The 26230-nt window shown below is 46.7% G+C and overlaps 4 protein-coding genes across 4 annotated transcripts in view; all 4 read left to right on the forward strand.

Moving 5' to 3' along the window:
• The first annotated feature begins 385 nt into the window (after positions 1 to 385).
• On the forward strand, positions 386 to 862 carry LOC117582871. The gene is made up of 2 exons (XM_034270941.1): positions 386 to 470; positions 533 to 862. Exons 1-2 carry the CDS (start codon positions 439 to 441, stop codon positions 837 to 839), a joined length of 339 nt encoding a protein of 112 aa, XP_034126832.1. The 5' UTR covers positions 386 to 438; the 3' UTR covers positions 840 to 862.
• A 137-nt stretch (positions 863 to 999) lies between these two features.
• LOC117582873 lies at positions 1000 to 1551 on the forward strand. Its single transcript, XM_034270942.1, has 2 exons — positions 1000 to 1166; positions 1244 to 1551. The coding sequence occupies exons 1-2, from the start codon at positions 1135 to 1137 to the stop codon at positions 1527 to 1529; spliced, it is 318 nt and encodes a 105-aa protein (XP_034126833.1). The 5' UTR covers positions 1000 to 1134; the 3' UTR covers positions 1530 to 1551.
• On the forward strand, positions 1524 to 2095 carry LOC117582867 (mitochondrial intermembrane space import and assembly protein 40). The gene has a single exon (XM_034270937.1). It carries the CDS (start codon positions 1557 to 1559, stop codon positions 2040 to 2042), a length of 486 nt encoding a protein of 161 aa, XP_034126828.1. The 5' UTR covers positions 1524 to 1556; the 3' UTR covers positions 2043 to 2095.
• Positions 2096 to 7028: 4933 nt separating this feature from the next.
• The window catches only part of LOC117582874 (protein similar), a 55904-nt gene continuing 36702 nt past the window's right edge, over positions 7029 to 26230 (forward strand). Inside the window, 7 exon segments of the mRNA XM_034270943.1 lie at positions 7029 to 7579; positions 11019 to 11206; positions 11272 to 11495; positions 11561 to 11782; positions 11846 to 12012; positions 12077 to 12183; positions 25308 to 25449. Coding sequence (XP_034126834.1) covers positions 7107 to 7579; positions 11019 to 11206; positions 11272 to 11495; positions 11561 to 11782; positions 11846 to 12012; positions 12077 to 12183; positions 25308 to 25449 — 1523 coding nt within the window. The 5' untranslated portion in view covers positions 7029 to 7106.

Genomic DNA, 26230 nt, shown 5'->3' on the forward strand with positions numbered 1-26230 from the left:
TCTTGGATGTTGAAACGGGGCAATCGAGTAAATTACATTCGAGATGATCTGCAGTTGTAAAATGTCACACCATCTGCATGATAATCGTTTTACTACAGTCATATAAATATCTTTCCATACCTACTTATACTTAGAATTAATTAAACAAGCCTATGTTCCTAAGTAAACAATTGTACTAATAGAAACTGTATATATACCGCACATTTTACCAAATAAAATCAGTACGAAGGAAAACTCTGACGTATTTACATCTCCGAAGCCCAATTTGTTCAAGTACCGATTGCGGCGACATTTTGTTACTGGTACATGAACCGGTGGCATACACATTTATATTTCAGCATACGATTGTCATATTGACAATCACGATAACCAAGTGAATCTACATCAACAGATTTATTTGATTTATTCAGATGACATTGACAGAAGCGAGCGAGAAACATGGGTGATTATTACTATTTCGATGTAAAAGTGTAAGTAGGGACAACAAACGAAAACTCCATGTCCATAATTTAACTTCTTTTCTTTTCGACAGAAAGCTCCGCTATCCCGAGGCTGTTCTTTTCACGCCCATCTACTTTCGGGGCTGTGTTCTCAGCGCTCTGGAGAGCTTCTTTGGCGATCTGGGAGGCAAGACCCAAATGGATATTGTTAAATGTTGTTCCAAGCAGCACCGCATTATTTTCCGTGTCCCCGAAGAGTTTTTTGAACGGACACGTACCGCACTGTCGCTGATAGGTCACTACCAGGAGGTGCCTTGCCACTTTCAGTTGTTAGACGCCTCTAAGACAGTCCTAGACTTTGATAAGGATAATGCAGAAGAAGTAGCTCGGAGTTGTTAAATACAATCACATAAAAGTATAGTTTCCCATATTCAAAATTATCTATGTTAAATTAATAATAATTAATAATCAAAACTTTGAATTTCGATTTTGAATATCGCGCGTTTTAGCTGCTCTCTATCGCTTGTTTCGCCTATCGTCTATCGCTTTCTATCCAGCTGTTTGACACAACGTGAGAAGCAGAAAAAATTACATAAAAATATATACGCCGGCATTTGGCAAGTTTTCAAGCAAACTGTGATGAATTAAGAGTTCCGCCCAGCGTATTTTGGAACATAAGAGCGTCAACCATAGAATGACTGATTCCCAATACTTGGATGTTAAGCTGTAAGTGGAAAACGTTCCATTTTCCGGGTGCCACACACACGTGCTGCTTTCGTAAATAATACGATCCATTGTTTTAGGAAACTTCGTGACACCGAATCTGTTGTACTGACGCCTGGCTACTTGAGTGGCTGCATTCTCAACTCCCTGGACAATTTGTTTGGAGAAATTGGAGGCAGGACATCGTTGGATATTGTGAAATTCAGTGCGGCAGATCGGCGACTTATCTTGCGAGTGCCCCAAGAGTTCGTTGAGCGGGCTCGTATCGCTGTAACCTTGATAGGCCACTACCAGGAGGTGCCGTGTCACTTTCAGGTGCTAAAAACATCCAATAAGCAGCTGGACTTTGACGACGTGGGACTTTAGTGCAAAGAGGGAACATTCGGCTTCAAGATGTCATTTTCATTTTGCAAAGAGTTTGGCAAGGACAAAGTCATCTTCGTTACGAAGGAAGACCATGCGACGCCCAGCACAATTGAGCTGCCGGCGCCAGAGCCGGCTGAGGGTGTAATCACAAAGGACGGCAAGATCAACTGGAGCTGTCCCTGCCTGGGCGGCATGGCCACGGGACCATGTGGCGTTGATTTCCGTGAGGCATTCAGTTGCTTCCAGTACAGCACTGCGGATCCCAAGGGCTCCGACTGCTTCGAGGCATTCACCAAAATGCGCGACTGCTTCCAGCAATATCCCACCGTCTACAATAAGGCCAATGGCGGCGTCGATGACGACGATGATGATCCACTAGCTGATGCCTTGCCCGCTGAAACTTCGACTGGAGTTCCAGCCAAGGAGGAGGCCCAGTCTAACGACACAGGGGCGAGTGACCCACCTGCTAAAGAGCCTCCGCAGAACAGCTCGGCGGTAGAGAAGATTCAATAAGGGATTAATTAATGATTGTGGATAAATAAAAGGTGCCGAAAATCCGTTAAAAATTTTTTTCTCTTTCATTTTTATTCAAATTGTTGCAAATACATATGTAAATTTTTCGATTTCAAAAGTTGTGCCTAAAAAATACCCCAGTTTAGCGATTATCCGTAGTGCGAAAGATATATCGCCTCGAAATGTATTGTCAACGAAAAATAAATATCGATATATTTATATATCAATATAGCATCCCTAGCTGACATATAAACACGTAAAAATATTAATTTCGTGACGAAAATGTTGTAAGCGCATTGTAAAATGCATAAAGTGCATATAAATCTCAGATGTGAGATGTTAAATCGCGAGTTAAATATCAAATCCGTGCAGAACTTCAAAGTGCAATAATACCCGAAGTGCAATCAGTTCAGTTGGAACTACAACAACAACAAATAACCTTGTGCTTGTGGCCGTTGTTTGTGATCAGAAATAAGTAATTGACGTTCAAGAAATAATGCAAAACTAAGTAGAAAGTCCACTGGGGGCATTCAAAAATATCAATAGCCAAATATCTAAAAAGTTTAACAGCAAAATACAGTGACTGTGACGTTGATTGTGTTAGTGGCACCAATACGGGCACAACGCAACACGCACACACACACACACACACACAGAAACGCGCATAGAGAATTTCAGCTAGTTTTTCATAAAACATACACATAAAAAAAGTAACAACACCAGACGCGATAATAAATTAATACAACAACAAAGGCAACAACGAAGAGTCTCAAAACGAGACTGGGAAAACACTCCGATAACAACAACACAACTACTAAGAGGAAACAACAAAAGCAATAAAATCAAGGAAGCCAACAGCCACCATCTCCACATCGACAGACTTTGAATGCTGCTGCATTTAAATCATTGGAGTCAAAATGGTTTCATTAATTGATACAATCGATGCGGCAGCGAAGGCGCAAAAACAGCGTAACGTCGCCGCCCCCGCTGCTGCTGCGGCATCCCCGAGCACCTCTACCACAGGCAGCGCATCGTCCAAGGCTCCTTCTGGCTCAGGGTCGAACCTGACTACCAGCGGCAAGCCCAAGGAGAAACGCAGGTGAGTCCCCACCCTAGGCCCATCCATTCCAAACGGATGTCTTTAGATCAGTTGCTTTGGCTATTGCATAAGCGCTTGCTTTCTTTTTCTCGCCACCGTCGCCGCCTCTGCTGCTGTTGCTGTAGGCTGCTGCTGCTGCTGCTGCTACTGCTGGTGCGGCGTCGCAGCAATCGGCTTCTATTGCTGTCGTCACGTTTTTCTCTCTCACTTTTCTGCACAAAAATGTATGTTTGTTTTTACAATTGCCGGATTGGAAGACTGGATGTAGTGGATAGTAGATGTGGGAATTGAATGGAAGGGCATTGCCTATCGGTGCTCTATCGATGATCTCTGCTGAACAAATGCGGGTGGTGGGTGGCAATCGGGAAATGATCAATTCCCTAGGGACAGGACTCCAGGATGATTTTCTTATCGGGTGTCCGTCAGTGGTTGATGACAATCGATCGAAAACAAAACAAACCAAAGCAAAAAAAAGATCAGGGAAATAATAGAAAACAAAAAAGCAAATCATCAATCACACATTCAACTAATTTTTGCATTTGCGATAATTATACAAGCTTGTGACGGAGGCAGACCGAGCGTAAAAGAGAACGCAGTGACCGAGACCCCTGTGACCTTGACCGAGCGAAAGACAAAACCATAAATCGCTACCTCGATGCATATGCATGGCTTGGATCGGATAGGTTTAGCTTGCACGTCATTATATGATACGATACCTAGCCACCAGTCGTACTATGAATGCGGAAACACTCAAAGAAACACTCGGCACTTGTTGCTGCACCAGGAGCGCGGTGGGGTCCTTCAAGACAGGCCTGCATCTATTTTTAGATCAGTGCATTGTTCTTTGTTTGTATCTCTCTGGCTCTTTAAACCGTAATTTGGGCTATTTATAACCGAAGAGCAGAGAGAAGACAAACCTGTTGCGTTCGATTATGTTCCAACCAACCCCTCACACCATCACAAATGTGCCCATGTCGATATAGTACATTGGAAAACCAACCTGTTTTATTTTTTTTTACCACATTTTATCAGATGTGTGTTTCTTTTTGTTTTTCGTGTGTATTTTGACTTCTGTGGCCACTGGACAGTATCCCTCCAGCTGCCCACGCCCCTCTTAAAAGTTGACTTTGTTAATCTCATAAAATGTTAAGTTTATGTTTTATTTAAAACATTTACATTGTACCAAAAACGTGGGCTAGGGGCCTACGTGACGGAGCCACTGAAAACTCAAGTCAAGTCAATGCAAAGCTAATCGCTGAAAAGTTGAAAAGCGGTTCTACTGTAGTCAATTGGAAACTCTGCCCAGCCCCCACACGCCTCGAAGAGACCGATTGACCGACCGACTGCAGCAGTAGTTTTCCCATTTAATCCGAACTGGTTATCCATGTAGCAATTTAATTATTACATTTGCCCATTGTTTTCAAGTGAAAGCTAATCGAAGTCCATAATGGTTGTCAAGGGAATGCATGGAATCGAGCGATTGCTAACGGTGATCGTAGCATGCACAAAACGCAGCTCTGATTTCGACCTTATGGCTCCCGCGCTGTCATCTGGCATCCAATTGAGGGGCAGACGAGAATTATGTGTATTGAAATCGTTTGTTTTAATTCGGTTTACACGCTTTTGCCAAGGTATTCGAAATAAACAGCGAAAACAAGACGCAGAAAACGACGAATAAAACTTAAAAAAAAAACAACAACTTAACAATAAAAAAATTTCAATACCAACGCACAGAAGTAAAATACACACACGCCACACACATGTAAACAGTACGCACATGTGTATACGTGGTGCATATGTATTTTGTAAAATATTTAAATGATATGCGTTGTTGTTGTGCTGGGTTGTTGTTGTTGTTGTGGCTGTTGTTGCTGGCCGCGGCAGCAGCAGCCGTAGCAGCCTCTGTCTGGCCAACGACGACCTACTTTTTGCGCAATCGAACTAAAAATGTGACGACACGGGGAGGGAATGGAGGATGGAATCAGCCCAACCAGCCCCAGACTGGAATGGGAGTGAGAGTGCGAGTGAGAGAGAGAGAGAGCGATGGTATTGTTTGTGTCCCGCATTAGGTCTCTTGTAGAGTTTTTGTTGTTAATTTCCTCGTCTTCTTTTCGTTTCGGTTTCTGTTTTTGTTGTTGCTCCCTCGGCTGCTTTGCCTCTCTTGATCCGCTACTTACTGCTGCTGCCGCTGTTGTTGTTGCTGTTCATGCTGCTGCTGCTGCTCTTCGATTGAATTGAACCTGGTGCAGCAGCAGTGGCAGCGACGCAGGCAGCGACAGAGGATTCTCTTTTTATACCCTGCCATGCGGCGGTTGCACTGCTTGTCGGAAGTTTGTGAAACAGAAAATAAGATAAGAGGATATCGTTTTGTGGGGTGCAAGGGAATGAAGAATCAGCTTAGCGGATGTTCAGATTATCGCTGCTGCAGTAGGGTATCCAAGATGCGACTTGGGGAAGGGCTGCTGTGGCCCCCACATCGCATTTATCCTCAGATTTGTGGTGTAAATTATGATTCTTTTTTTTTGCGCTGGCAGAGAAAGTTAATTTATGATTGTTGCTACCCTCGATGTATATTTCTTGGCCCATAAAGTGTACAAAATTGCGCAAAAATGCCGCTTTTTGTGATCATTCGAAATTCGAGGGTTGACTGTCTGTCGCTTGAGGGGAAGATGTAAAGAAATCCCACTAAAGCGAAGGATATTCATGTAGAGATAAGTTTGTCTTGATTAATAATTAATAATAATATATTACGCGTTACCCCACTAGGACTCCAGCGTTGTTTAGTGGCTGTAAGCCATGACTGACAGTTGTAGCATTCAGACAAACAAGCGGATGGAACGGACCATATAATTTCCCTTAGCCGGAGTTGATGGGCTCTTGACCCCGACTGTCGGGGGGACTGACAGTCGACAGTCTCCCTCCCTTTGGTTACAATTTAAGTTTTAGTTTTAGTTGCGATGCGATGGTTATGGCTGTGCCGCGTTGCTGCTATCTCGTTGTTTCACTTTCCTACTCGCATTATGTTTGCAAAACTAATTTAAATATTTAACTATTATGCTCCATAGATAATTATAATCTGTGCTCTCCACAGACAGAGTAGCAAAAAGATTCATCAAAACACGTTCGTACCGTACCGTACTGTCCGTCACAATATTTAGTCATTGTCTTTAGTTAGTCTTCTGGCTGTCTGTGTGGCTGGCGGTACTGCAGGGGTGTGAGTTATGGATCCTTTTGGGTCGTGTGCCGGGGTGTGGGTGGGGCTTTTCCCCGCTACGCGGCAAAGTATGCAACACGCTGCACGAAGCCTGATAATTAACAAAAAGCGGGACAAGTGGCGTGAACTGATATTAGTTGTAAATTATGTGCCTACAATTTGAATTCGCTACCAACCGTCCACCAACCCCACCTGCCCGAACAGGCGTTGTTATCTCTCCATGAATGAGTGCCCGTGCACCCCTCTCTTTCGCTCTCTCGCTTCCTCTCTTGCAGAGAGCTTGCAGCTCCCAACGGAATTCTGTTTTCTATTCGCTTCGGTTGCCTTTTATCTTATCGGTGCCGCGCACTTGTCCGGATAGCAAACTTCTGTCTGATACGAGACCAGAAAATCTGACGTTAATGTCAGACTATTTCTCTCTCTTTCCCTCTCTCTTTAATTGCGATTTTTGGTGCCTCCGGAACGGGTATAAATATGGTAACTCTGGAGCCATGGAACCTTTCGCTCATTCGCAGTCCGGACTCTTGTACGCCGTGTTTTTTAGTCGCTCCGCCTATATACAAAAGTGAAATAAAATAAAAGAAAAATCAAAATAGAAACACTAATTCCCCGCGCGCCATTATCATTCCCCTTTTATCAGAGCGGCGCGAGTGTGTGTCGGTTCTTTTTGGGACTCTTGGCTCTTGGCTCTTGTGTGTGCGTGCATAATCGATGGGCTTAGCCGGAGCGATAGATTCCAGCGATAGATTCCATGTTTAACTCATTCAATGCCTGGGAAAACTGCGACTTTTCCTGTCCCGGCGAGACTGCCACAGCCGCCTCGTGCTTCTATGGCGAGGATCCCTTCTTTGACTGCGACCTGAAGCCCCAGTTGGCCCTCGACAATGGCTCGGTGTACGGCTGCATGCCGATCAATGAGCCCACCGTGGACTTCAGCAATGGCAGTTTCTACAATGCAGCAGATCGAGCACCGATGCAGCAGCAGCAGCTGCCCCCGCAGCGTCCATTTGTGGGCGCCATGCTGGGTCCAAGTGCGCCTGCACTGCGTTACCATCCCTATCAGCAGCAGCAAGATGCCTTCTACCAGCAGAGCGGCAGCCTGCTGAACGTGTCCACGCCCTGCCGCGAGAGTCGCCCCTGGAGCTATGCCCACTGCTATGGCTACACGCCCACAAACACCCAGCCCTGCCAGTTCTCGCAGTTTGTGGATATCGAGGATTTTATGTAAGTGGGTGGCAGAGACAGAGGCAGAGGCAGAGAGAAGCCTCAAGCTACCAACGGAGCTCTTATCTATGCTTATTTGTTGTTCGTTTTATAATACAATAATATTTAGATACGAATGAACAAACACACACACACACACACAGACATTGACTGACAGACTGTCGTCGACTGATAGGCGACATTTTTGAGTGTCTCCAATGAGTCAAGGCAAGGTCCGTTGGGTTTGCCCCAAAAAATAACAGACGCGGGGAACTTTCCCTCTCATTACGTTCCATAACTACTTCCAATAATTGGGTGGTAGCCTCTGCTGGTGGGGGCGCTGTGAATGCTTCGACTTGCTGCCCCAATCTGCCTATTGATAAAAGAATTCAACAATCAAAAGAGTGCTCCCTTGATATTAAGACTGCTTGAATACCCCCCAAAATGCACGCTAAATGTGTGTCCTAGAAGAGGGTTCCTCTTGGAACACCAGATACATCCTCGACTGTCGTTTCCCCATAGGTGCACTCTGGCAGAATCGTAGAAATGAAAGAATATTCAGATTCTGAATCGTTTACATATCGAATATACCCTTTGGAATTGCCGAAATGGCGGATTTCGTTTTGTTGTGAAACTGTTATCTACGTCGATCGCTTTTATGTTGGGTGTTTCCCAAAAAAAATTACTATAGCACGTGGCAGCTTGGCAACAAAGGAAGGCCGTGAGTCCGTAACATTTACAACAAGTTCTCCCGCTCTGACGCAGTTCCCAGATCTTCTCTGCATTCAAGCGGCGTGTCCCATGCGTTGGCCAGTTATGGCAATGAGAAGTAGAATCCGATTTGTGTTTACATTTTGCACACGCCTTGGGGGCTCCCAAATGGTGTTTGCCCATCTCAATGCTAATGCGATTTGGCGACTGTTGACTGACGTACAGTGCAACACGGTTATCGCCACCAGCGATAGATTTATGCTCCGCCAAACACTTCCCCGTGACCTGTGCCGCTATTTACAGCCGCATTAACTTGATATTGTCACCTGCGATTGTAACTCAAAGTGGCAGCATAGATACTCTCTGCGCAGAGTGTGATCCCCGCGAGGGGGTAAGGGTTCAAGGCTTGTCTAGGGAGCTAAGTGCGTTTCTCCATGCCCACGTGAATGGAGCATGCCAAGAGCTACAGGTCCCCTTGGGACTGCGTTTTGGAGCGGAAATACTTAACAACAATAGCAGCAAAAGCAGCAAAAGTAGCAATAACAATTCCATTCCGCACAAGCTGCTGGCTGGCTTGCTGGCATGGCACTCTCTGAATATTTAAAAAGCAACAATATTTGCTTCTGTTCTAATGAGCATTCGATGGTGGGATCGCACTTTCCGCAGCACTCCCGCTGTCTCTCTCACTCTTCCACCATATAAGCAGGCCATTAGCATGCAATCAAAGCCGTTCGCTTTGCTTTCTATGGATGGAGGCGACACCCACACACAGCTATCGGTCATTCAGGCGCACAAACATTATTTATTTATACACAAAATAATCAAAATGAACACAAAAGTGAGCAGACTACATATATTACAGTAAAAGCGGAGTACGACACTCCACTGATAGGGAAATGAAATATTAGGAGAGTTATCTAAGCGGCAGCTGCATATTATTCTGTTCGATTTTTGCAGTTTTTAAGCTGTTTGAAGATGACTGACAATGAAAAATCCCTGCCTTTTCTGTCACTTTTCTCTTTCTTTTGCGGCACATAAAAAGATGATATTTTTAGGCTTTGTTTTAGCTGCACAACGAAGTGTTTAATACACTTTTCTGTGGCTGTTTTCTTGCTGAGATCTGCAATCAATATCTAGTTGAAAAATCAAGACAGAAAATGGATTTCGTCTCCGAGATTTGTCCCTATTTTCACACACTTTTTGGCAGGATTTTCTTAAACTCGAGGCTCGACACGCACAAGTGAATGCTGTCAAAGAGAATGCCAAAGAATATGAAACATATTCGTCGTACATGTCGTGTGTATGTAGAGCCTGATTGATGCTCGACTTGAGTTTAGCTGATAAGAGTGTTGCTTCCTTTGGTGTTGCTAAAGCAGGGGCTAGGCCCCTACTCATAAAGGCTATGGAGAGATGATACCACCGCAGACATTTAATGGACAGCCGCTATGGGGCTATGGGCTTGCGTAGATTGCAGTTTCCATTGTCTTTGACTAAGGCGGCGGCGACTGATATGGGAATGCCTGACAGCTGAGGAACTACTGAGGCGGCAACCAACTGTTGCCAGGTGACCGCTCTTTGTCTTTACCCCTTAGGACGGGGGATAAAGGGCCGGTCAATACTGCGTTGGCGAATTTTGGTATTCAATTTGAGGTTTGCCGCACGATCAACAAGCGAGCTACGTGCGAAATCCACCGTCGTGTCGTGTCTATGGATTATATAAGTCGAATTTGCGAATGAGTAATAAATAAATACTAAGATTTTATTATATTTCATGTACGTAGCGGAGACACGGTTTATGTTGGGGCTGGTCGGATTAGTTCCGTTTGCATCACGAGATTTTCTTGGCAAAGACTCTGGCATGTCGTTGCCATTCGCAGAATTTCCCAAAATAGTTTCTGTGCATGTACTTTCCCCATGTGCCACTGTCTGTCTGTCTGTGTGGTGGGGTCAGTGCCCTGCCCATACCCCATAGAGTGTGAGAATCAAAGAATTATAAGGGTATTTTCTATTTCTTATATTATCTTATCTCGCATTGAGCGGCAGAGCTGAAGAATCTATCTCCCTGCTGCTGAAATTTCTGCGCGGAGTCTCCGTCTCTAACGCTGTCTCGGGATTGGCGCCCGGGGCCAGCCAACCAGTCTTATCAGTCGAACGTGTGACTGCTGGCTATTTTCGGCTCTTCTCGAGAACTCACCTTATCTAAGGCCCCCTCATTGCTTTGACATTGCCCAATCCCACCCCCAAAAATAAAAAACACACAAAGCACCGCCACCTGAGATTCGTGGTAGGTCAGGATTCTCTCTCGCTCTCTCTCTCTCTCTCTCTCTCTCTCTTTAGATCTCTGCATGCAAGGTGAACTTACTTACCAGGTGCCGTTGTCCGCTGTGGGGAGAACCAATCAGTTATTCACCACGCTCAGAGTTACAAGCGCTAGAAAGGGAGGGAGTTAGAGATATTGTGGTGAAGACTGTTTGGGATGAACTCTTTCTGTCCCGCTTTCGCTTTTGTTTTTGTTGCCTGGCAACCGACGAGATGTTTCGCAGATTTTTTTGCTGCGAATTTGTGTTGCTCAATTGAAAAATTGGCGAACGCTGTGCCGTGACGCGCGGAATTGAATCAAATTCAATCAAATGCAGCAATTGAAATGCACGCATATGACCCTCCCCTCTTTGCTCCCTAAAGTCTGGCCTACGTGATCACGATCTGTACTCACTTCGCACTCTCTCTTTCTGTTCTCTCTCTTCATCAGGAACAATGAGAAGCGCAAGGAGAAATCCCGCGATGCGGCACGTTGTCGCCGCTCCAAGGAGACGGAAATCTTTATGGAACTCTCGCAGGTGCTGCCCCTGAAGAACGACGATGTGAATCAGCTGGACAAGGCATCCGTGATGCGCATCACAATTGCTTTTCTCAAGATACGTGAAATGTTGCAGTTTGGTAAGTCTTTCCCCTACCCTTTTCTGCTCTTTCTGATCGAGTAATTTATGAATTTCCATTTTCAGTGCCTGCTTTGCGCGATTGCAAGGATAATCAAAAGGACATCAAGCAGGATATTGATGAGTTGAAGCCCAAGCTGGAGCTGAACAGCGAGGAGTGGCTCAATGGCACCGCCGAAGCCAGCCAGCTGCTAAAGGAGACCATGGACGGGTTTCTGCTGGTACTGTCCCACGAGGGCGACATTACCTACGTCTCCGAGAACGTAGTCGAGTACTTGGGCATCACAAAGGTAAGAGATGGGAGCTGCTGAAAGTTAATTCTTTATACTAAAACATTTCCTACGTTCAATTGCAGATTGACACTCTGGGCCAGCCCATCTGGGAGTACGCGCATCAGTGCGATCATGCGGAAATCAAGGAGGCTCTCAACCAGAAGCGTCCCGGCACTGCACCAGTGAAGGATGAGCAGCAGCTCGAGTCTGGCGTGAGCACCCATCATCGGGATCTGTTTGTGCGCTTGAAGTGCACTTTGACCAACCGCGGACGCAGCATCAACATCAAGAGTGCCCTCTACAAGGTGCGTGCACATGTCAGCTAATCGTCGTCGCTCTCTACTAATCTCTGTGAACCCTTTTGGCAGGTCATACACATCACGGGACACTTGGTGGTCAATGGCAAGGGCGAGCGTGTGCTCATAGCCATTGGGCGACCCATACCGAACCCCGCGAACATTGAGATACCGCTGGGCACCAGCACCTTTCTCACTAAGCACTCTCTGGACATGCGTTTCACCTATGTGGATGATAAGTGAGAATCCTCTCAAAGATTTCCCAATTCCCATTTTAACTCCATTTCTTGTTGTTGCTTCCAGAATGCTTGGTTTGCTCGGCTATGCGCCCAATGATCTTTTGGACACTTCGCTGTTTGGCTGCCAGCATGGCGCAGACTCGGAACGCCTCATGGCCACCTTCAAGAGCGGTGAGTGGACGCCCGCGATTCATTAAAACTAACGGCCCAGACCCAGAGTCCAGCTAATGCTAAACTAATTACTTAAATGTGCAAATTAAAGCGCGTTCCTCGTTAGTTGCTGCCACGAAATGGCAGAGGGGGAGAGTGTGGAGCAGGAACAGGAACAGGAAGGATGCGGCATCCTGGGCATCAAAACGAAGTTGTCACTCGCCCGAGAACATTACCTGTTCCGCCAGTCCATCCAGCAGCAGCAGCAGCAGCAGTTGCCATAGCTTATTGCATTTAATTAGTTGTAGCACCTCTCGCTCCCCTGTCGCTCCCTCTCAGTGGGGAGGGACAAAGGCCATTAGTCTGTGACTTGGCTGTAGCTCTGGCTCTGCTTTAATTTCACTTTAGTTGCTAATTAGCTTTTGTGAAACTAAATGAATTGGTCAGGCGCGAGGCGGACGACAGGAAGACATTCTCTGTGCTTCGTTGACAACAACTTTTGAGGCTGTGATTCAGTTATGTTTCCATGAATTCCATTCCAACTAGCCAAATGCCAAACTAAAACTTCAACTAAATTATGTTTTACTGATTGGGCAAGGCATTTGGCGCTGCTTCCCCTGACTCAGGCAGGGGCTTGCCATTAAGGCTTAAGGTTTATTGGTCAAAGGCCAGAGATATGTACATGCTGCCCCTCGAAATCAATCCATTACCACCTATCATGCTTAGCAAAGCCTTCCAGCGCTCATTTGCAATCAATTTTCATAAGCCAATAGATAAATTTATATTTCTGGCTGTTGCTTGTGGAATGAAGTAATTTCTGTGTGGGTTTGTGGCAAGGGGTCTGTCTCCATGATTAAAGCCATGGACCGCAGCATTAAGTACTTTTACCCGCTCTTCCCTTTCCCCTCCATGTTATTGTTTGCTTATTTGTTGCTCTTAATGGCCGCGTCATGTCGTCTACATTGACCAAATAATGTTACCACTGCCGCTGCTGCGCTGTTGCTGCTGCTGCTGCTGCTGCTGCTTAGTTTTGTGTGTGTTGCATGCTTCCATGGTGCACTTAAAACGCCAACGTTGGGCAATAAAAACTCCGCTGCTGCTGCTGCTGCGCTGACCATTGTTTGGGGTACATTGTACCCAAAAGTGGCCAAAAGTGCGGGTGCATCTTTTGCAGCAACGAAAAAAAAAAAACAGAAAATAGAAGTAGAAGTAGAAGTAGAAGAAAATTGTCACTGCACTACAATTGGAATTATTATTGGCTGCGATGACTTTGGCTTCTTGGCTGGACACAGTCACCTCCCTTTTCCCTACACCCCCCTGGGCACTGCTAGACACGTTCTGTGCGAAATGACTTTCGGTTTTATGATGCGACGTATCCATTTGACCAGGACACCAGCAGGACACGCGGCGGCTTCTGCAGATGCAACTGCTGCTGCTGCTGCGCTTCAGCAAGGAATTCGCGCGCTCTCTCTGTCTTCTCAGCTCTCTCATATCGTTAGCAAAAAACTTGCCAGCAAGTTGTAAAAATGTCTTCGAAAGTCGTAAAAGTATTTCTTTTTCATACATTTTTGTTTTTATTAAGTTGCTCCTTTTCGCGTTGCTCCTTCCTTCCTGCTCCGTAAGTTGTTCCTTCTTTGGGCAAAGCTTGTTCAGCTTCGTGTACTTCGTCGTATTATTGTTTATGAGTGCTGTCCGTTTTTATTTCCGTTTGATTTTCATAAAGTTTACATGGCTTTGCTTAGCCACAGTCGGTCCGCCCTGCCTTGCCATCGATAAAGATGATGGAGCCTGAGGAATTGAGAAACTATGGGGCAGCTTTGGGGCAGCAATGCAGCAGCTACATGTGTGGCAGCTGCTGCTGGCAAAAGCTCACACACAAGATACCCAAACGCCATGTGACAAACAGTTCAATAAAGTACGCAAAATGTGCGGAAAATCGCAAATGTCATGTGGGTGAGCGAAAATCTCGAAGCGTTTACCATTTGTGCCCCACGCGTGAGAGTTGCTGCCATGGCATGCCCTGCCTGCTGCTGTGTGTGTATTGAAATGGAAATGGAAATGGGAAATTGCGTTCAAGCATTTCCATGCTGCAAATAAAGACGGCAATTTGGCCGCAAGGCGAAAAATTATGAAACGCAAAGGAAAAGGAATCTAAGAAGCAGCAGGAGAACTTGCAGCAGCATCGCAGCAGGACCCAGAGTAAACTTAACGTGGCAGATAAATATCCACTGACAGACAGAACGACAGACAGACAGACAGACGCAGGGCAGATAAGGGGAAAATGGAGCTAAAGCTGTGTGGCAGTGGCAGTGGCAGAAAAGTGTTGCAATAAATTTGGTAAAGCAACAAAAAACAATACCGAAAAGTGGCTTTGGCAGATTTTGTGCTGCGTGTGAAAAGTTCTTCGATAAGTTTGGGGCAATGGAGGGTGGCAAATAGTGTGGCTGGGCAGGGGAGGAGCAGTAAGGGGGAATTGCATTTTCAGTGACTGCTGCAGTCGGGGGCATTGCCGCGGCATTTGCCAGACATTCAACTTTCAACTCTTGCAAACAGCAGCAGCAGAGGACTAGGAATAGGAAGCAGAGTTTCTGCGCTGTTTGTTTGTATCTCCTAGGGCTTCCTGTGGGGGGTTGCGCCAAGACAGGACCCTCTGCTGACACTGGCACGTGCCGATGGAGGGGAAATCCTTGCTGGGGCTGGCCTACGCGGGGCCTCCACGATCCTCTGCCTGGATTTCAAGTGCAACTTTTTGGCTTTTCAACTTTATTTCCATTTGCTCCCGCTCCAGTGCTATCTCTTTTCGGTTGTGTAATCAACATAACAAGCAACTGCCAGTTTACGAGTCTGTTAATGGTTCATGCACCAGGAAGCACCCACACACATGCACATGCAGGATGCACACACACACACACCCCCTGGAGACACCCTGCCAGACGAGAGCTTCCTGTGGCACGTCGCGTGGCACGTCTGGCGCTCGGCCCAAACCGTACCGAATGTTCGCTTCCTGCCAAAAGTGTCGATGATGCCTGACGCTTAGTGCTGCCAAGTCGTTGCACTCATCAGTCTGTCCACCTCTTTTACAGTGTCTCACCGAAACACCCACTCGAAACAGTGGCACACAATACTTTATTTATCTTCTGCGGGCCAAGCAGGCACACTGATGCCAGAGAGTGCGAAAAAGTGGCAAACGCATTGGCAGCACTGATATTTCTTTTCATACGATGGGCAGCACTATCCCTTAAATTCTCTTTGTTGAATATTGCCTGCGCTCCCACCGCTTGGCCGCACTTTTCTCTCTCTTATTACCATCACTTGGCAGCACTCTCATGACAGCACTCTTTCCACTGTGCCCACTGGCACTTTTGATGTTAATGCAACTAAATTTAGTTCGCGGCAAAAGTGGGCGTGGCCACGGGACACGGGTTGTTGCAGTTGCCGCCGTCGATGCCGCCGCATTTTATTACATGCATAATTCCGCCAGGGGATCGACATTGGACCGCGGTCCACTCTGCCCAGGACACGCCTCGTCCCGCTGCTCGTCTCTTATTTATTCTTGTTTGCCATCGTCCCAGTCGTCGTCGCCGTCGTCGTCGTCGTTTGCCGCGTCTGGGCCATGAAAAGCGCCAAACTAATGCAGTCGAAACTAATGGTCCAATTCGAGTGGCTCGACGGCATCCTCATTTCGGCTGTCCCTCGTCTGCACTGAAAGTAGTAATCCTGTCGCGCTGTGCACTGCGCTGCTCTGTGCTGCTCTGTGCTCTCTCTGCTGCTGTGCCTCGCGTGGATTGTTAAATTTTCGAGTTAATTTTAGCATCCTCTTCGCTTTGCCGTCGCTTGCATTTGACAAATTAAAATTGCATGAGCGGAAATGCGGCTTAAAGTTGCGCCGGATGTGGTGCTTAGGAGTTAGCAGCCCGAAGCCCGAAGCCCGAAGCCCGCTTCTTGCGGTAGTTTTTCTACCCGAAATAAATTACTTTTCCAGGGAGCTGCACACTGCAGTTGAGTCCCCGCTTGCCTGCTCAACAGGTGGCAGGAGTCGAGGGGGTTTAAGTCTCTTTAAAGACTCATAAAATACTGTAGGCTGAAGGCAGCCGAAAGTTCATTCCCCAGGATAATGTTAATGAACTGCAACGGAACTGCCGTGGCTGCCAGGTGGCTGTTGGCCAGTCTCTTCTCTTACCTGTTGATTTATGGAGTCCACCCTCGCCCTCGCAGGCACTCGCTTAATTTGCCAGAGTTTATTAAATATGCCGGGGCTACGTGAGTGCCTCGAGCTGAGCTGCAGCTCCCGTGGATGGGATGCCATTAGTTGCCTCCTTGGGTTGGGGGTTGCAAGTGGAAATTCCTGTTTCGCGTAACCATTTCCCCAAAGGATGCACTCGCTGGCTGGCTGGTTATTTTCTGGCTAAGCCGAATGGCTCTATTTGCTGCCAGCTTCCCCACCTGCCCCTCGCCGACAATCTTTGGCCATCTTTGAGCTTTGAGCTCTGGGCTGTGTGCGCACCTCTGGCGTCTGCAGATATTTCATTTCATTTGTGTCCGCTGTTGTGTCCGGGCAGTGACTTATGATGATGAATGTAAATGCAGCAGCACTTTCTTATCCTTCAGGCAGTTTTCGGGCAAGGATTTCCACGCTTTAAAGTTGCACAGCGGCTGCTCTGCGCTTTGCCTTTTCTCCTCGCTACGTGCCTGAGTCAATTGTCACGTCAGAAATGGTCCGCACGGGGTCCGTTTTGTGCTGCTAACAAATGTGGCAACAATTTGAAGCCACTTCCTTCCTTCTTCTCTGAGAGAGAGCGAGCGAGCGAGCGAGCGAGCAGTCGCCTCTGTCCTGTTTGGCATATCAAATTAGATAACGATTCCATTGAACTGCTGCTGCAACAATGGGTGTGCCCCTGTCCTCTTCTCTGTTGCATCTTCCTGGGGCAAATGCGTTAATAACATTTAACGTGCGTGCCACTGCAACCTACCCCCTGCCACCCCACCCGGCTAATGACATTTCCCGAAGTTCATTTCGATTCCTTCAACACTTTTATGGCCCTTCGCTGCTGCCATTTGGAGTCGCGCGGATAGGGCTGGCTAATTGACTTTATAGTCGCTTGAATCGTTTACCCCTCCTGGCTATATGTGCACCCTTCCCCTGTAACTGTTCCCCCCTTACCCCATAGTGCCTTGTCTTGGCCTTTATCAGGGGCCTTGCATACTTTTGTGCGCTGCTCGTGGAATGAAAGTTTTGCCGCCTTTGCAAGTTTTTCGCAAGTCTTGCAGAAAATTATACAAAAGGCAAAGCTCTCTGCAGGGGCAGGGCCAGGGGTATGTGGCATGCAAATATGCATTTGATTACACGCTCCAAACAAAGGCAAAATGATAAAAGTTTCGCGTCAGCCGCCGCAGAGAATGCAACGACTTTTCGCCTTTTCTCTGTGTTCCCCATCCTGTGTGGGAATACTCCGATCCTCCTGCTCTCGCGTGAAAAGCTAAGTAAATTTGTGTGTTTATTTGGCAAACCTCAGAGGAAACTTTGCGTGCAACACCCATGGATGTGGCAGCAAGGGCGGGCAAGCGAGCGACAAAGAACAGAAAATGTCAATCGACCAAGTGGAAAATTTTCATTAAATTAAAAAAGCGAACAATTTTCCTCTACACACACACACAAACACACAAATGCAGCTACACCTACACACAGATACACACACAGCTACAAAGCAACCGAAAATTGTCTCAGAAAAAAGGAAAAGCAAAAGAAAACCCAATGAATGTGCAAAGTTTTATGTTTTTTGGCTGCTGGCAGGGCGGAGATTTGCCTGTTTCCCGGCGCATCGTTTTTTAGTTTTTCGTTGAGGTTTTTGTCCCACCCCCCCCCCACACTCGCTCCGATGCTCAAAGGGTGTGCAGCTCCATGGCTCAGTATCTCAGTATCTGTGTGCTGGTGTGGGTGTATCTATCTGTGTTGATGATTGTCGTTTGCAATTTTCTCCTTCTTCTGCAGACAAAAACGAATAAATGTGCTTAGGCAAGCTAGAAAGTAGGAGGATGGAGACACAGAGAAATTGCATGCAAAATTCGTATTGATAACAGCAAAGTGCCAATGAGCCTGAAACTATGCAAGAGTTTTTGTAATGGGAGGAGGAGGTACGTACATTGCCGTACAGTGAACACTCAGGGGCCACTCACTTATGGTATTTAAGCAGCTTTCAGCTTTCTGCCTTTGTTACAGGGGATACTCATGTATAATTGAACAAGAATTGGCTCTAAGCAGCTTTTACTGTCGCTGTGGTCTCGGCCACCCACTGTTCTCGTGTGTATATACTTTCCACACATTTCTGCCCATCCATGTTCTGGAAGTTCCCTCGCAAATCCCTTCACAATCGAATACAAAATGTGCGCCACCCTTCCGCCCCCAATCTTCCACACAAAAACCTTTCACAATGCCACACACAATTTGCTTAACAAAAAACCTTTTGACTTGGGTCTTGGGGCTCGGGTCTTGGTCTCCGAGTCCATTCCCCGAGGGCGGCAGGCAGGCTCTACGTCTCTCCATCTCACTGACTCGCTCAATCAATCAAAAGCCGCTTGTTACTTTTGGCCACACTTTGATCCGTTGGCGCTAAATAAGTCGTGTAAACTGGCAAAATATTTGCCCCGTCCCCCTGCTGCTGGAATGGGGTCAGAGGGCATGGCCCTAAGGGCTTCCAATGAAGTGTTGACTTCTCTGTGGCTCCCCCTCTGCTCTCTGTCCCCCTGATATCAATATCAATTTCAGTTTTTTTTTTGCCTTCATTTGCTGATTATTTCGATGTTTATTTGCCTGCTGACTCCCACTAATATCTAAGAGGAGATGGGGGAGTGAATATTCCCCAACAGATGGATGGATGGGACTTTGTTTACCTGCATTTTGCGGCACCTTATCCCTAACCCTCCCTGCGTTGATTTTTGGACACGAAAATGATTTTAAATTTTGTTGTTTTTGGCAGACTGCTGGTCTTTTCGCGCTCTGTCATTGTCAATTATTGATGAGGGGGGAAGGCAAAAAGGTGCCAAAGGAAATCGCCTTGGGCTTTGCTTTGCTCTCCCCTGGCGCTGCTTACCGTTACTCCTGCACTCTGCTGCTGCTGCTCCTGTGGATCATTGCGTGTCAGCCACGCTCGCACATAAACAGTTTTTTTGCTTCGCTTTTTTTCCGCGTCATTTTCTGAAATTGGCATTTAGTTTGCGACGAACGGGATTTACACGAAGAAACACATACATACATACATACATGGATATATTTATATATAGTTGTAGTAGATGCCGAGCTTCTGTCGCTCTCTGTCTCTTTCTTGTGCTTTAGTTTAGTTATACAATGGGTGCATTCACCTACACGCGGTTGCTTTGCTTTTGCGATGATGTCCCGCTGTGAATGCGGCCAGGGCTCAATCTTCACTCTGCCCCTCTCCCACGCTCTTTCTCCATCGAGTGAGCCTCTGCTAGCGTTGCTTCTGCTGCTGCTGCTGCTTTTACTGTTCTTCCTCTGTCGCTTTGCGCTGCTTGTGGTTGTCGCTCAGCATTTGGTTTGTTCTCCCACTCCCACTCTCTTTCTCTCTCTCCAGTCTGCCGCACTTCCTTTGCATGTGTGTCTCTCGCACTCGCACTTCCACTTTCTCTATCCTTCTCTCTCGCTCTGTGTGAAAAGTGTTGCCAATATCTGTTACTGCATCGCTGAGTTTCTTCTGTCTGTCTTTGGCCCCTCGCGCTCTCTCTCTCTCTCTCTCTCTTGCTCTGTAACTGTTTCGCTCTCGGTGTGTGTGTGTGTGTCTCACATTTCGTTTATTAAATGACAGCACGATATCTGCAAATGAAATTTTCCTTCAACGCATTTAGCCTCTGCTGCTGATGCTGCTGGCGCTCCTCCTCTGCTGCTGCTGCAATTGCTGCTTGAATTGACAGTCGGACAGACACACACAGACAGACAGACACACAGACAGATAGATAGATTGACATTTAAGCAACACTCTACGAATGGTAGGGTGGGGGAGGGGGAAGGGCTATGGCTGGCGGACACTGCGGGGGCGCGCATTTAGATGCGTCATAAAATTTTGTGTTGTACCTCGGAATGAAAAGGAGCTCCTCCTGCTGCTCTCTTTGAGTTGACTTTTTTATGTGCCGCAGCACTTTGCCTCAAGTGCCGCATACACTTTTCGGCTTCCTGGCAGCTGCTCCGTACCCCGCAACCCCCGAAAGGATTTCAAGCCACGAAATTCCCTCGAATTATATTGATTGATAGCAACACAATTCAATTATGAATGAAGGCAGAAAGGCCTTTTCCTTCTTCCCTTTTACGACGGCCATCGACAAAAGACCCATTGAAATTATTAATAAAGCCACAAAAGTGGAGAAGCGGAGAAGGGGAGCTGCCAAAAAGGCTTCAGCCTCATGCCTCAGTTTTTGCAACAATTTCGATGGAAGATGTGGCGTGGCAGATGAAAAAACTTGCTCCAAATCTCTGTAGAAATCTTTCGCAAGTCCAATTAGACATTTGGCAAATGGACACAGCAAAAGAGAGAGGGAGAAAGCAGAGTCCAGTCCATTGGTGGACTCCTCCTGCTGGCAAACTAATTGTCCAACATGAAGCGGCAAAAAAGAAGCGAACAAAAATTGGAAAAAATAGCACGAAAAAATATTGCAGCCAAAGTTTGTTATTTGTTTCGTGTCGTGTGGGGGTGTGTCTGTGTCTGTGTGCAACAATTGTTGCAAGTCAGTTGGTGGCGCTAATGAAAAACGACAGCACCCAAAAGGAGGAGTTGGAGTAAGGATCAGGATCAGGAGCAGGAGCAGGAATAGTGAGAGTTAGAGACAGGCAACCGCCATTAAATTTTGCTTAATAAAGTTGCAGCTGGGGCGCTGGGGCGCACCACACAAAAAAATGGGGTAACATCAACACTTAATTGTTCCCACAGTGCCAGGGGGCACCACTGGCAAACACAAATGCAAACGGGGATCCAGAAGATGTGCTCGCTGCAAGCAGATGGAAGATTGAAGCGTTGTAGCATTGAGGATTGATAACTTTGCTACTCTTCCCTGTGTCCCAACTGGCTGCCTGCTTGATGCTGTCTTTCTTAACGCTCAAATTGAGTTAATTAAAAGATGGGCGGAGAGATACTTATTTGCACCTTCAGACACTCGTACCCTCTTGCCTTTTGGGCAAATGGAATTAATGAGCATAATGGCATGGAATCCGAGCGAAACTTACGAACACCAAAAATAGAAGCAGCAGCCAGGAGCATAATGAGCAGAGCCACAGTCTGGGGCGGGAGCTGTAGATTTTGGCACAAGTTTTCAATTACCCAGCATTTATTTTTGTTAAATTCTAATTAAAGCAAAACAAAAGAATTCTCTCGCTGCCGCTGCTTGAAGAGTGGGAGTTGCACTTTAGTTTTGCTTCTTAAATCATTTAAATTTGTGCCGCACGCATAAATAAATATTGACTTGCGGCGGCACGTCTCAGGCAGAGGCAGAGGCAGCGGCAGCGGCAGTGAGCGGTGGCAAATAAATATGCAAATTCTTCTGCTGACTTTTGTTTTCAATTAACTTTTCTTTCGTTTTCGTTTTCTTTTTCTTTGGTCTTTGCTTTTCTTTTGGTTTTCTGCACGGATTTCCAAGTGGAAATGGGCGATTTTCCCTGTGTTCGACTGCAAATTAAACAAATTTGTAACATTTTGTGTCGTCGTTGTGTGGCTTGCCCCTTGTAGTTGCGGCACTGCGGTGCTGCCCGCTGACATTTTGAGTAGTTTTTAATGGGTTCCAATGGAGGACAAAGCTTGTCGACTTTTCCTCGCTGCAGGCGGTCGAAATGTCCTTTCCCTTGGCCCTTAACGAAGGTTGACTGCCACATGCCACATGCCACATATGTGTGGGTGCTGCCACACACCCGCAGAGACGTCAAGAGCTGCATGAAATATTCTCGCTTTAACCGCAAAAACTTGGCCTATTCCTGGAAGTGTCCTTCTCTGGGGAGTCCCTGTTTGACCTTTGAACCCCTGTGCCCCTGTGCCCCTGTGCCCCTCTGCTGTAACATTCATTAAGCCATTTATGGGCATTACCAGCAACACTTTCGTGTCATAATGGAGCTCAGGCAGTAACCGTGCATTATGCCTGGCAGGGAAACCCTTTTGAGTCTGCCCCTGCCACTGCCTCCTGTCTCCTCTCCAGCAGCAGCAAAGGTAACGAAATGCAATTTTCCACACGACTGGCATGCCACGTAGAGTCCTGCCTTTGCCCTAAGCTGCAATCGAGAGAGGGAGGGAGGGACAATTTGCATAAAAATCCCAGCACACATATTGACTTGAAGATAGCGGATTTCGGATCGGACATTGGATCGGGCAGGGTGCGGGGTGAGATTATGTCACGGCTTAATTCAATTAGAGCAGATTACGCATACGCCACGTGGCCTCGGCCCTGGCCCTAGCAAAAGGTCAATGCTTTTTGCGCTTCTCCCTAAACTTTAAGTCCAAGGCGAAGCTGTCAAGTCAACTACCTTTGGCAAAGGGAGGCAGAACCCACAGTTGGGGTCGGGGCAGGGATTGGGTTTTGTTGAAGAGAATCCGCAAACAAATCCTTGATTTATGCGCACATCCTTTTGGCAGGAGCCAAAGCCAAACAGCCAAACATTTATTTCCTTATCCACTTGTGCCAATGTGATTTGCCCCTGCCCCTGCCCCTGCCCCATGCGCTGGCAATGCCGGACGCTGGTCAGCAGCCAGCAGGAGAGAGACAATCAAAGCGAGAAGCAAGCGCACAGTGAGCTCCGGCTAGCGTGTACGCCAGCTGAACGTAAACCAATGTGGTAGCTGCAACGAGTAGCTGCTGCCACAGCGTGCCCCCTGGGTTGATGATGATTTACTGTTATGTTGCCTCGAGGATTTACTCGTGTACTCGAGCGTGTCTGAGCACGCATTGTGTGTGTGCATCCTCCTGCATCCTGTGTAGCATTCTGTGCAGCATTCCGTGCTCATCCCGGTTGATACATAACCTTGAATGCGGTTTTGATGTTTGCCTTTCATTTGGAGTCGCATCTCTCTCTCTCTCTCTCTCTCCCTCGCTCTCTGTTTGATTATTTGTACAAATGGCCGCCTTCCTTCTTGGGCATCCTGTCTTCTGTGGCAAGGTCCTGGGAATGCGATTGCCATTGCCACTGCCACTGCCATGGCCATTGCCATGCGAAAAGCGGATTGCATTCGTGTTCATAAATTGTGGATGCAGCAATGGAGCGTCGTGGCAGTGGCAGCAGCCCAGGAATGCTGCTAAAAAATTGCTGATAAATGATCTTGGCTGCCGCGCGTAGATATTTTAATATTTCCCGTCTCAGCGACTAGCACAGCACCAGCAGCCAGGAAAAGTCCTTGGCTGAGGGCAAATCAAGTTCACTGCTGCAGCTGTTGGCTCCTGCAACTCCTTCTGGCACTCCCTTTTGCTCTGCCTTCTGCTTCTACTTTTGATTCTGTCTGCTGCTCACTTTGCTAATTCCACATAAACACTGCCAAATGGCAATCGTCTGAGCTCCGCAGTGTGGGTGCGGGTGGCAGCAAAGGCAGGACGATACTTTTGTGTAGCGCGCTTTTGAGGGACATTTCCTCCTGGCTGCTGTGACTGCGACTGTGACTCTTCCTCCACATATGTCTGGCATCAATCTCGGGCAGCTGTCACCACACGCAACTCGCACTCTGCCTTCGCGGCGGCCTCTTTAGATGCTGTCTTATTAATGACGCCGCATAATTATCCCATTCCTTAAGGCAGGTCCAGCTTTCCGTCTTCGTTTCGAGATGAATACATGACCACTAAGCCACTACTCGAGCGAGGCAAGCGGCAAGAGGCGGGAGCTTGAAGGAAAAACTAATTTTCTGCTTCTGATTTCGAATTAACTCAAAGAATGACTGACTGAATCGGAGTGGGACGAAAGCTCTGCGGATTTCGAATGTTTGCTGGCCTTACATTTACGCACCGCACTGTTTAGTGTAGTATCCAAAATTGTGGTTTAGTGGGGCCTCTAATTCAATTAATTCTTCCAGATTTATGCAAAAGTATTTATGTTTCCTTTTGCTCCTCTCTGCCCACTTTGTGGGTCAGAGGTCAGCCTCGTGTGCACCTGTGACTCTGCAATTAGGCTAATCCCCAGCTCCCCTACCCCCCGCCCCCCCTCCCGCCATGAATTTCAATTGCTTTTCCGGAATTCCTATGAATTTTCATCGCTTTTTTCTTTATGTTCTTGTCGCTGCCTGTGGCGGCCATAAAATTTGATTGAAATGTTTTCGAGCAAGAAGACGCGGTTTTTGTCACAGATACAGAGAGAGGGAGCCCTCTACCTAGGATTATTTCTCTCTACACTTTACAGGGTAGCTTGGAGAGGGAATATTTGATGACCGTAAGATGTGTGCAACAGCTAGAAAAAAGCGTTTTTCCGGTCATATTTCGTCGTATTTCCTAGATCTCAGGGACGATACAACCATATAAGAGCCACCATTTTAAAGTTACAATACAAGTGAAGAATCATTAAGAAACTTTACACTGAGTACATCCCGGAGTATCCCAGTGTCGTTTCCCGTGTCTCGCATCTCCACACATTTCGACTGGGATTTTATTTCTGTTGTGTTTTGGGCGGTGGGTTTCTTTTAATTAAAATCGAGTTTATGTGGCGTTCTCGTTGAGGCAAATTACTTGGCAACGTTTTCCTTGCCACACACACACACACACACACACTGGTTCATATTGAAAGGCTCAATCAAATGCCTAAATCCCTCCTTCCTTAATTTTTATGCTCGAGCGCTTTTGGCGCCGTAATTTGAGACTTGACAATTTGCCAGCCAGCAGGCAGGCATGGGGAATACTTCCCAAGGGGTGCGGGTGCGAGTGCGGGTGCGGGTACTCTCCAAATTGTAGATTTTTCAAGCGATATCTGGTTCAAGAGCCACCACACGATTATGACACATTTTAATGAGGGGAGGGGCAGACCGCAGAAGATTTCTGTTTATTGTTTCTGTGTGTTGGTTTCGCTGTGGTTGTAATTTGATTTATCTGCCAAGAGCTGAGACCCCAAAGCAGAACTAGAACTTGCGCTTGACATTTGTTTACACCTAATAATCTTTAATTGTTATGTTTCTCTCTTTTTGCAGTGATCAGCAAGGGGCAGGGTGAAACCTGTCGTTACCGCTTTCTGGGAAAATGCGGCGGCTATTGCTGGATCGTCAGTCAGGCGACAATTGTCTATGACAAGCAAAAGCCACAGAGCGTTGTATGCGTGAACTACGTCATAAGGTGAGTCGTCATTCAAAGTTACTTCTCTATACTGTACTAACCTTAAAATTACCTTAAAATTGAGTCCGAATTGAGCCACTTGGGAGGGTACAACAATGCCGGATATTTGCTCATTACATTTGGGGGGAATTTTTATCTTTTAATTAAGCTGCAAAACGGAAGAGAGAGTCCACTCTGCTCCTCCACATTTTCCTTATTAATCGACCGAATTTAATTTCCTTCTCAAAATATTTTCAACTGTAAGCAAGAGGAAGGGAAGCTGCTGCTGTGCGTGTGCTGGAAATTTGCGTAGCTGGAGGAGCATCGCTCTCGTCTGCAGACAGTCTGCGGAATTGATTTGGTTCTCTAATCCGTCAATTATTGTGCCAGCATTGTGTATTGTCTGTCGCATTGTCAGCCACAGGCGCAGATGTGTACCACACTTTCCATTCGATTAGAATCCATCCCTGAATATAATTCAGGGAGAAGTTTCCATCAATTTCCATATTCATATTTCAATCACACAATTCCGCTTCGTGCGCTTTCCTTTTAGCGTTTTATTTCAATTTCAATTTCGAATTTTTATTATTATTTGAATTTTTGTTGTTTTTATGGGCATGTTGCGTGTGTCCACCACGTGAGCGGGTCAACAATGAATAACAAATTAACAATGGCAAGTCTGTAAGAGCAGCTCTCTAATGACCTCAGCAGACACTCAGAAGCACCTTTTGTCCGCCTTCATACCCCATTCCTCGATTGTTCGATGTCGTGCCAGAGTATCCGCCCCCCCCGTACCACAGCA

Source organism: Drosophila guanche, unplaced genomic scaffold (genome assembly GCF_900245975.1).
Source record: "Drosophila guanche unplaced genomic scaffold, DGUA_6, whole genome shotgun sequence".
Taxonomy (NCBI): Eukaryota; Metazoa; Arthropoda; class Insecta; order Diptera; family Drosophilidae; genus Drosophila; species Drosophila guanche.